The following is an 11005-nucleotide window of genomic DNA, read 5'->3' as shown; positions in this document are numbered from 1 at the left end:
TGTGTGAGGGTGTGTGTGAGGGAGGAGGGGGTGGTGTGAGGGAGGGAGTGAGTGAGGGAGGGAGGTGTGTGGGGAGGGAGTGTGTGAGGGAGTGAGGGAGGGTGTGTGTGAGGGAGGGTGTGTGTGAGGGAGGGAGTGTGTGTGGGAGGGAGTGAGTGAGGGGGGGAGTGTGTGAGGGAGGGTGTGTGTGAGGGAGGGAGTGTGTGAGGGAGGGAGGGAGTGAGTGAGTGAGTGAGGGAGTGAGTGAGGGTGTGAGTGGTGGAGTGAGTGAGGGAGGGTGTGTGAGTGATGGTGTGGGGAGGGGGGGAGTGTGGTGTGGTGGGGGGGGAGTGTGTGGGGAGGGAGGGAGTGAGGGAGGGAGGGAGTGTGTGAGAGTGGGAGGGTGGGGGTGAGGGAGGGAGGTGGGAGGGGGTGTGTGAGGGTGGGAGGGTGGGAGTGAGGGAGGGAGGGAGTGAGGGAGGGAGAGAGGGTGGGAGTGTGTGAGGGAGGGGTGAGTGAGGGTGTATGAGGAGGGAGGGAGTGTGGTGAGGGAGTGAGGGAGGAGGGAGGGAGTGAGGGAGGGTGTGTGTGAGGGGGAGTGAGGGAGGGAGAGAGGGAGTGTATGGAGGGAGGGAGGGAGGGTGTGAGGGAGGGAGTGAGGGAGGGAGTGTGTGGGGAGGGAGGGAGGGTGTGAGGGAGGGAGGGGAGTGTGGGAGGGAGGAGGGAGGGAGTGTGTGAGGGAGGGAGTGGGTGAGGGAGGGAGGGAGTGTGTGAGAGAGGGAGGGTGGGTGTTGAGGGAGGGAGAGAGGGAGGGAGTGTGGGAGGGAGGGAGGGAGTGAGGGAGGGAGGGAGTGTGTGAGAGAGGGAGGGAGGTGGTGAGGGAGGGAGAGAGGGTGGGAGTGTGTGTGGGAGGGTGGGAGGGAGTGAGGGAGGGAGAGAGGGGGAGTGTGTGAGGGAGTGAGTGAGTGAGGGGTGTATGAGAGTGGGAGGGAGTGTGTGTGGGGTGAGGGTGGGAGGGGAGGGAGTGAGGGAGGGAGTGAGGGGAGGAGGGAGGAGTGTGTGAGGGAGGGAGTGTGTGAGGGAGTGAGGGAGGGTGTGTGTGAGGGAGGGTGTGTGTGAGGAGGGAGTGTGTGAGGGAGAGTGTGAGGGAGGGTGTGAGTGAGGGTGTGAGGTGGTGGAGTGAGTGAGGGTGGGAGTGTGTGAGGAGAGGGAGGGAGGGAGGGAGTGAGGGTGGAGGGAGGGAGTGAGGGAGTGTGTGAGGGAGGGAGGGAGTGTGTGAGGAGTGGTGTGAGGAGGGAGGAGTGTGTGAGGGTGGGGTGTGTGAGGGGTGAGGAGGGAGTGTGTGAGGAGTGTGTGGGGAGGGAGTGAGGGAGGGAGGAGGGGTGTGTGAGGGGGTGGTGTGTGTGGGAGGGTGTGTGTGAGGAGGGTGTGTGTGGAGGGAGGGTGGGAGGGGGTGGGGAGTGTGGGAGGGTGTGGGGGTGGGGGGGTGTGTGGGGGGGTGTGTGTGGGGGGGTGTGTGTGGGGGGGTGTGTGTGAGGGTGGGTGTGAGGGGGGGGAGTGAGGGAGGGAGTGAGTGAGTGACGGAGTGAGTGAGGGAGGGAGTGAGTGAGGGAGTGAGGGAGTGAGGGAGTGAGTGATGGATTGAGTAAACCCTCTCCCCGATCCCCTTGCCCTCCCTCGCCCTCCCTCGCCCTCCCTCGCCCTCCCTCATTCCCCTCCAGCCTCCGAGGTGCCCATCCCCTACGCCGAGCTCCTCCTCCACGCGGAGTGCGAGGGCCAGGAGGTGGCCTGCGAGATCAGTGCCCTGGACGTCCCGGGTGAGGGTGAGGGTGAGGGTGATGGAGGAGAGGGGCCCGCGCCCACCTTCGGCGCCAGCGTCCGCCTGGCGGGATCTTCCCTCGGCCTGTCGATGGTCCTGAGGGCAACGCCGGTGCCTCGGGAGGCGAGGGGGACGAGGGGAGTCAGCGATAAACTCGGAGTGGTCCTCAGTGACACCGGAACCATCGAGGTCATTGGTAAGAGCCAAGGGTTTGGGGTCCATTGGGGGGACGGTGTAGAGCAGGAGGGAACGGGGAAGGGGTTTGGGGTCCATTGGGGGGACGGTGTAGAGAGGGAGGGAACGGGGAAGGGGTTTTGGGGTCCATTGGGGGGACGGTGTAGAGCGGGAGGGAACGGGGAAGGGGTTTGGGGTCCATTGGGGGGACGGTGTAGAGAGGGAGGGAACGGGGAAGGGGTTTGGGGTCCATTGGGGGGACGGTGTAGAGCGGGAGGGAACGGGGAAGGGGTTTGGGGTCCATTGGGGGACGGTGTAGAGCAGGAGGGAACGGGGAAGGGGTTTGGGGGTCCATTGGGGGACGGTGTAGAGTGGGAGGGAACGGGGAAGGGTTTGGGTCCATTGGGGGGACGGTGTAGAGAGGGAGGGAATGGGGAAGGGGTTTGGGGTCCATTGGGGGGACGGTGTAGAGCGGGAGGGAACGGGGAAGGGGTTTGGGGTCCATTGGGGGGATGGTGTAGAGAGGGAGGGAATGGGGAAGGGGTTTGGGGTCCATTGGGGGGACGGTGTAGAGAGGGAGGGAATGGGGAAGGGGTTTGGGGTCCATTGGGGGGACGGTGTAGAGCGGGAGGGAACGGGGAAGGGGTTTGGGGTCCATTGGGGGGACGGTGTAGAGCGGGAGGGAACGGGGAAGGGGTTTGGGGTCCATTGGGGGGACGGTGTAGAGTGGGAGGGAACGGGGAAGGGGTTTGGGGTCCATTGGGGGACGGTGTAGAGTGGGAGGGAACGGGGAAGGGGTTTGGGGTCCATTGGGGGACGGTGTAGAGTGGGAGGGAACGGGGAAGGGGTTTGGGGTCCATGGGGGGATGGTGTAGAGAGGGAGGGAATGGGGAAGGGGTTTGGGGTCCATTGGGGGGACGGTGTAGAGCGGGAGGGAACGGGGAAGGGGTTTGGGGTCCATTGGGGGATGGTGTAGAGAGGGAGGGAATGGGGAAGGGGTTTGGGGTCCATTGGGGGGGACGGTGTAGAGCGGGAGGGAACAGGGAAGGGGTTTGGGGTCCATTGGGGGATGGTGTAGAGCAGGAGGGAACGGGGGAAGGGGTTGGGGTCCATTGGGGGGACGGTGTAGAGTGGGAGGGAACGGGGAAGGGGTTTGGGGTCCATTGGGGGACGGTGTAGAGCGGGAGGGAATGGGGAAGGGGTTTGGGGTCCATTGGGGGGGACGGTGTAGAGCAGGAGGGAACGGGGAAGGGGTTTGGGGTCCATTGGGGGACGGTGTAGAGCGGGAGGGAACGGGGAAGGGGTTTGGGGTCCATTGGGGACGGTGTAGAGTGGGAGGGAACGGGGAAGGGGTTTGGGGTCCATTGGGGACAGTGTAGAGAGGGAGGGAACGGGGAAGGGGTTTGGGGTCCATTGGGGGACGGTGTAGAGAGGGAGGGAACGGGGAATGGGTTTGGGGTCCATTGGGGGACGGTGTAGAGCAGGAGGGAACGGGGAAGGGGTTTGGGGTCCATTGGGGGGACGGTGTAGAGCGGGAGGGAACGGGGAAGGGGTTTGGGGTCCATTGGGGGACGGTGTAGAGTGGGAGGGAACGGGGAAGGGATTTGGGGTCCATTGGGGGGGGACGGTGTAGAGAGGGAGGGAATGGGGAAGGGGTTTGGGGTCCATTGGGGGGACGGTGTAGAGCAGGAGGGAACGGGGAAGGGGTTTGGGGTCCATTGGGGGGACGGTGTAGAGCAGGAGGGAACGGGGAAGGGGTTTGGGGTCCATTGGGGGGACGGTGTAGAGAGGGAGGGAACGGGGAAGGGGTTTGGGGGTCCATTGGGGGGACGGTGTAGAGCGGGAGGAATGGGGGAAGGGGTTTGGGGTCCATTGGGGGACGGTGTAGAGAGGGAGGGGAACGGGGAAGGGGTTTGGGGTCCATTGGGGACGGTGTAGAGGGGGAGGGAACGGGGAAGGGGTTTGGGGTCCATTGGGGACGGTGTAGAGAGGGAGGGAATGGGGAAGGGGTTTGGGGTCCATTGGGGGACGGTGTAGAGTGTGAGGGAACGGGGAAGGGGTTTGGGGTCCATTGGGGACGATGTAGAGCAGGAGGAACGGGGAAGGGGTTTGGGGTCCATTGGGGACGGTGTAGAGCGGGAGGGAACGGGGAAGGGGTTTGGGGTCCATTGGGGGACGGTGTAGAGTGGGAGGGAACAGGGAAGGGGTTTGGGGTCCATTGGGGGACGGTGTAGAGCGGGAGGGAACGGGGTAGGGGTTTGGGGTCCATTGGGGGACGGTGTAGAGTGGGAGGGAACGGGGAAGGGATTTGGGGTCCATTGGGGGACGGTGTAGAGAGGGAGGGAACGGGGAAGGGGTTTGGGGTCCATTGGGGGACGGTGTAGAGCGGGAGGGAACGGGGAAGGGGTTTGGGGTCCATTGGGGGACGGTGTAGAGTGGGAGGGAACGGGAAGGGGTTTGGGGTCCATTGGGGGGGACGGTGTAGAGTGGGAGGGAATGGGGAAGGGGTTTGGGGCCCATTGGGGGGACGGTGTAGAGCGGGAGGGAACGGGGAATGGGTTTGGGGTCCATTGGGGACGGTGTAGAGCGGGAGGGAACGGGGAAGGGGTTTGGGGTCCATTGGGGGATGGTGTAGAGAGGGAGGGAACGGGGAAGGGGTTTGGGGTCCATTGGGGGGGACGGTGTAGAGCAGGAGGGACACCTCATCCTCTCGCCGCCTCCCGCAGTCGAATTCCTGGTGTATTCCCGGAGGACGGAGATCCGGAGCGCTCTGGGAGAGACCCTCTCCCTGGACTGTGGGTTCGCCGGGTCGGGACCGGGCCGGGTCGCCGTGGAGTGGCGTCGGCAGCACAAAGGCTCAGGGAGCGTCGTCTACAGCGTCAAAGAGGGAGAGGGCGCCGCCGTGAGGGAGGGGGCTCGGATGGAGCTGGACGCCCTCCGGAACGCCGGGAACGCCTCGCTGCACCTCCCGGGGATCTCCGTCAAGGACGAGGGCGTCCACATCTGCACGGTCCGCGGCCCCGAGCACCACGCTCAGCAAACGGTGTCCATCGAGATCGTGAGTACGTACAGCTCAGATATCTCCCTGAGAGAGAGAGGGGACTGAGAGACACCAGTCAGTGTACAGATATCTCCCTGAGAGAGAGGGGACTGAGAGACACCAGTCAGTGTACAGATATCTCCCTGAGAGAGAGGAGACTGAGAGACACCAGTCAGTGTACAGATATCTCCCTGAGAGAGAGGGGACTGAGAGACACCAGTCAGTGTACAGATATCTCCCTGAGAGAGAGGGGGGGGACTGAGAGACACCAGTCAGTGTACAGATATCTCCCTGAGAGAGAGAGGGGACTGAGAGACACCAGTCAGTGTACAGATATCTCCCTGAGAGAGAGAGGGGACTGAGAGACACCAGTCAGTGTACAGATATCTCCCTGAGAGAGAGAGGGGGGACTGAGAGACACCAGTCAGTGTACAGATATCTCCCTGAGAGAGAGAGGGGACTGAGAGACACCAGTCAGTGTACAGATATCTCCGTGAGAGAGAGAGGGGACTGAGAGACACCAGTCAGTGTACAGATATCTCCCTGAGAGAGGGGGGGGACTGAGAGACACCAGTCAGTGTACAGATATCTCCCTGAGAGAGAGAGAGGGACTGAGAGACACCAGTCAGTGTACAGATATCTCCCTGAGAGAGAGGGGACTGAGAGACACCAGTCAGTGTACAGATATCTCCCTGAGAGAGAGAGGGGACTGAGAGACACCAGTCAGTGTACAGATATCTCCCTGAGAGAGAGAGAGAGAGGGACTGAGAGACACCAGTCAGTGTACAGATATCTCCCTGAGAGAGAGAGGGGACTGAGAGACACCAGTCAGTGTACAGATATCTCCCTGAGAGAGAGAGAGAGGGGACTGAGAGACACCAGTCAGTGTACAGATATCTCCCTGAGAGAGAGAGGGGACTGAGAGACACCAGTCAGTGTACAGATATCTCCCTGAGAGAGAGAGAGGGGACTGAGAGACACCAGTCAGTGTACAGATATCTCCCTGAGAGAGAGAGAGGGGACTGAGAGACACCAGTCAGTGTACAGATATCTCCCTGAGAGAGAGAGGGGGACTGAGAGACACCAGTCAGTGTACAGATATCTCCCTGAGGGAGGGGGGGACTGAGAGACACCAGTCAGTGTACAGATATCTCCCTGAGAGAGAGAGGGGGGACTGAGACACCAGTCAGTGTACAGATATCTCCCTGAGAGAGAGAGAGGGGACTGAGAGACACCAGTCAGTGTACAGATATCTCCCTGAGAGAGAGAGGGGGGACTGAGACACCAGTCAGTGTACAGAGATCTCCCTGAGAGAGAGAGAGAGGGGGGACTGAGAGACCCCAGTCAGTGTACAGATATCTCCCTGAGAGAGAGAGAGGGGACTGAGAGACACCAGTCAGTGTACAGATATCTCCCTGAGAGAGAGAGGGGGGACTGAGACACCAGTCAGTGTACAGATATCTCCCTGAGAGAGAGAGGGGACTGAGAGACACCAGTCAGTGTACAGATATCTCCCTGAGAGAGGGGGGACTGAGAGACACCAGTCAGTGTACAGATATCTCCCTGAGAGAGGGGGGACTGAGAGACACCAGTCAGTGTACAGATATCTCCCTGAGAGAGAGAGAGAGGGGACTGAGAGACACCAGTCAGTGTACAGATATCTCCCTGAGAGAGAGAGAGGGGACTGAGAGACACCAGTCAGTGTACAGATATCTCCCTGAGAGAGAGGGGACTGAGAGACACCAGTCAGTGTACAGATATCTCCCTGAGAGAGAGAGGGGACTGAGAGACACCAGTCAGTGTACAGATATCTCCCTGAGAGAGAGGGGACTGAGAGACACCAGTCAGTGTACAGATATCTCCCTGAGAGAGAGAGGGGACTGAGAGACACCAGTCAGTGTACAGATATCTCCCTGAGAGAGAGAGGGGGGACTGAGAGACACCAGTCAGTGTACAGATATCTCCCTGAGAGAGAGGGGACTGAGAGACACCAGTCAGTGTACAGATATCTCCCTGAGAGAGAGAGGGGACTGAGAGACACCAGTCAGTGTACAGATATCTCCCTGAGAGAGAGAGGGGGGACTGAGAGACACCAGTCAGTGTACAGATATCTCCCTGAGAGAGAGGGGACTGAGAGACACCAGTCAGTGTACAGATATCTCCCTGAGAGAGAGAGAGGGGACTGAGAGACACCAGTCAGTGTACAGATATCTCCCTGAGAGAGAGAGAGGGGACTGAGAGACACCAGTCAGTGTACAGATATCTCCCTGAGAGAAGAGGGGGGGACTGAGAGACACCAGTCAGTGTACAGATATCTCCCTGAGAGAGAGAGGGGACTGAGAGACACCAGTCAGTGTACAGATATCTCCCTGAGAGAGAGAGAGGGGACTGAGAGACACCAGTCAGTGTACAGATATCTCCCTGAGAGAGAGAGAGGGGACTGAGAGACACCAGTCAGTGTACAGATATCTCCCTGAGAGAAGAGGGGGGGACTGAGAGACACCAGTCAGTGTACAGATATCTCCCTGAGACAGAGAGGGGACTGAGAGACACCAGTCAGTGTACAGATATCTCCCTGAGACAGAGAGGGGACTGAGAGACACCAGTCAGTGTACAGATATCTCCCTGAGAGAGAGAGAGGGGACTGAGAGACACCAGTCAGTGTACAGATATCTCCCTGAGAGAGAGGGGGGACTGAGAGACACCAGTCAGTGTACAGATATCTCCCTGAGAGAGAGAGGGGGGACTGAGAGACACCAGTCAGTTTACAGATATCTCCCTGAGAGAGAGAGAGAGGGGACTGAGAGACACCAGTCAATGTACAGATATCTCCCTGAGAGAGAGAGGGGGGACTGAGAGACACCAGTCAGTGTACAGATATCTCCCTGAGAGAGAGAGGGGACTGAGAGACACCAGTCAGTGTACAGATATCTCCCTGAGAGAGGGGGGACTGAGAGACACCAGTCAGTGTACAGATATCTCCCTGAGAGAGGGGGGGACTGAGAGACACCAGTCAGTTTACAGATATCTCCCTGAGAGAGAGGGGGGACTGAGAGACACCAGTCAGTGTACAGATATCTCCCTGAGAGAGAGAGGGGGGACTGAGAGACACCAGTCAGTGTACAGATATCTCCCTGAGAGAGAGAGGGGGGACTGAGAGACACCAGTCAGTGTACAGATATCTCCCTGAGAGAGAGAGGGGACTGAGAGACACCAGTCAGTGTACAGATATCTCCCTGAGAGAGGGGGGACTGAGAGACACCAGTCAGTGTACAGATATCTCCCTGAGAGAGGGGGGACTGAGAGACACCAGTCAGTGTACAGATATCTCCCTGAGAGAGAGGGGGGACTGAGAGACACCAGTCAGTGTACAGATATCTCCCTGAGAGAGAGGGAGGGGACTGAGAGACACCAGTCAGTGTACAGATATCTCCCTGAGAGAGAGAGGGGACTGAGAGACACCAGTCAGTGTACAGATATCTCCCTGAGAGAGGGGGGACTGAGAGACACCAGTCAGTTTACAGATATCTCCCTGAGAGAGAGAGAGAGGGGACTGAGAGACACCAGTCAATGTACAGATATCTCCCTGAGAGAGAGGGGACTGAGAGACACCAGTCAGTGTACAGATATCTCCCTGAGAGAGAGGGGACTGAGAGACACCAGTCAGTGTACAGATATCTCCCTGAGAGAGAGAGGGGACTGAGAGACACCAGTCAGTGTACAGATATCTCCCTGAGAGAGAGAGGGGTCTGAGAGACACCAGTCAGTGTACAGATATCTCTCTGAGAGAGAGAGGGGGGACTGAGAGACACCAGTCAGTGTACAGATATCTCCCTGAGAGAGAGAGAGAGGGGGGACTGAGAGACACCAGTCAGTGTACAGATATCTCCCTGAGAGAGAGAGAGAGAGGGGACTGAGAGACACCAGTCAGTGTACAGATATCTCCCTGAGAGAGAGGGGGGACTGAGAGACAGCAGTCAGTGTACAGATATCTCCCTGAGAGAGAGAGGGGACTGAGAGACACCAGTCAGTGTACAGATATCTCCCTGAGAGAGGGGGGACTGAGAGACACCAGTCAGTGTACAGATATCTCCCTGAGAGAGAGAGGGGACTGAGAGACACCAGTCAGTGTACAGATATCTCCCTGAGAGAGAGAGGGGACTGAGAGACACCAGTCAGTGTACAGATATCTCCCTGAGAGAGAGAGGGGACTGAGAGACACCAGTCAGTGTACAGATATCTCCCTGAGAGAGAGAGGGGACTGAGAGACACCAGTCAGTGTACAGATATCTCCCTGAGAGAGAGAGGGGACTGAGAGACACCAGTCAGTGTACAGATATCTCCCTGAGAGAGAGAGGACTGAGAGACACCAGTCAGTGTACAGATATCTCCCTGAGAGAGAGGGGGGACTGAGAGACACCAGTCAGTGTACAGATATCTCCCTGAGAGAGAGAGAGGGGACTGAGAGACACAAGTCAGTGTACAGATATCTCCCTGAGAGAGAGGGGGGACTGAGAGACGCCAGTCAGTGTACAGATATCTCCCTGAGAGAGAGGGGGGACTGAGAGACACCAGTCAGTGTACAGATATCTCCCTGAGAGAGAGAGAGGGGACCGAGAGACACCAGTCAGTGTACAGATATCTCCCTGAGAGAGAGGGGACTGAGAGACACCAGTCAGTGTACAGATATCTCCCTGAGAGAGGGGGGACTGAGAGACACCAGTCAGTGTACAGATATCTCCCTGAGAGAGAGGGGGGACTGAGAGACACCAGTCAGTGTACAGATATCTCCCTGAGAGAGAGAGGGGACTGAGAGACACCAGTCAGTGTACAGATGTCTCCCTGAGAGAGGGGACTGAGAGACACCAGTCAGTGTACAGATATCTCCCTGAGAGAGAGAGAGGGGACTGAGAGACACCAGTCAGTGTACAGATATCTCCCTGAGAGAGAGAGGGGACTGAGAGACACCAGTCAGTGTACAGATATCTCCCTGAGAGAGAGGGGGGACTGAGAGACACCAGTCAGTGTACAGATATCTCCCAGAGAGAGAGAGGGGACTGAGAGACACCAGTCAGTGTACAGATATCTCCCTGAGAGAGAGGGGACTGAGAGACACCAGTCAGTGTACAGATATCTCCCTGAGAGAGAGAGGGGACTGAGAGACACCAGTCAGTGTACAGATATCTCCCTGAGAGAGAGAGAGGGGACTGAGAGACACCAGTCAGTGTACAGATATCTCCCTGAGAGAGAGAGAGGGGACTGAGAGACACCAGTCAGTGTACAGATATCTCCCTGAGAGAGAGAGGGGGGACTGAGAGACACCAGTCAGTGTACAGATATCTCCCTGAGAGAGAGAGGGGGGACTGAGAGACACCAGTCAGTGTACAGATATCTCCCTGAGAGAGAGAGAGAGGGGACTGAGAGACACCAGTCAGTGTACAGATATCTCCCTGAGAGAGAGAGAGAGGGGACTGAGAGACACCAGTCAGTGTACAGATATCTCCCTGAGAGAGAGAGGGGACTGAGAGACACCAGTCAGTGTACAGATATCTCCCTGAGAGAGAGAGGGGACTGAGAGACACCAGTCAGTGTACAGATATCTGCCTGAGAGAGGGGGGACTGAGAGACACCAGTCAGTGTACAGATATCTCCCTGAGAGAGAGAGAGAGGGGGGACTGAGAGACACCAGTCAGTGTACAGATATCTCCCTGAGAGAGAGAGAGAGGACTGAGAGACACCAGTCAGTGTACAGATATCTCCCTGAGAGAGAGAGGGGACTGAGAGACACCAGTCAGTGTACAGATATCTCCCTGAGAGAGAGAGAGGGGACTGATAGACACCAGTCAGTGTACAGATATCTCCCTGAGAGAGAGGGGGGGGACTGAGAGACACCAGTCAGTGTACAGATATCTCCCCGAGAGAGAGGGGACTGAGAGACACCAGTCAGTGTACAGATATCTCCCTGAGAGAGAGAGGGGGGGCTGAGAGACACC

At 58.4% G+C, this 11005-nt stretch overlaps 1 protein-coding gene across 1 annotated transcript in view; it reads left to right on the top strand.

Annotated features, from left to right (window-relative positions):
- Positions 1 to 1625: 1625 nt before the first annotated feature.
- The window catches only part of LOC140475638 (tapasin-related protein-like), a gene marked incomplete at its 5' end in the record, with an annotated part of 13489 nt that continues 4109 nt past the window's right edge, over positions 1626 to 11005 (top strand). Inside the window, 2 exons of the mRNA XM_072567802.1 lie at positions 1626 to 1994; positions 4699 to 5030. Of these exons, the coding sequence (XP_072423903.1) occupies positions 1626 to 1994; positions 4699 to 5030 (701 nt within the window). The remainder of the gene's footprint in view (positions 1995 to 4698; positions 5031 to 11005) is intronic.

The sequence above is a fragment of the Chiloscyllium punctatum genome, unplaced genomic scaffold, assembly GCF_047496795.1.
Source record: "Chiloscyllium punctatum isolate Juve2018m unplaced genomic scaffold, sChiPun1.3 scaffold_1917, whole genome shotgun sequence".
NCBI lineage: Eukaryota > Metazoa > Chordata > Chondrichthyes > Orectolobiformes > Hemiscylliidae > Chiloscyllium > Chiloscyllium punctatum.
Note: the sequence above shows the minus strand (reverse complement) of the source record. Positions and strands in the feature narration are given on the sequence as shown.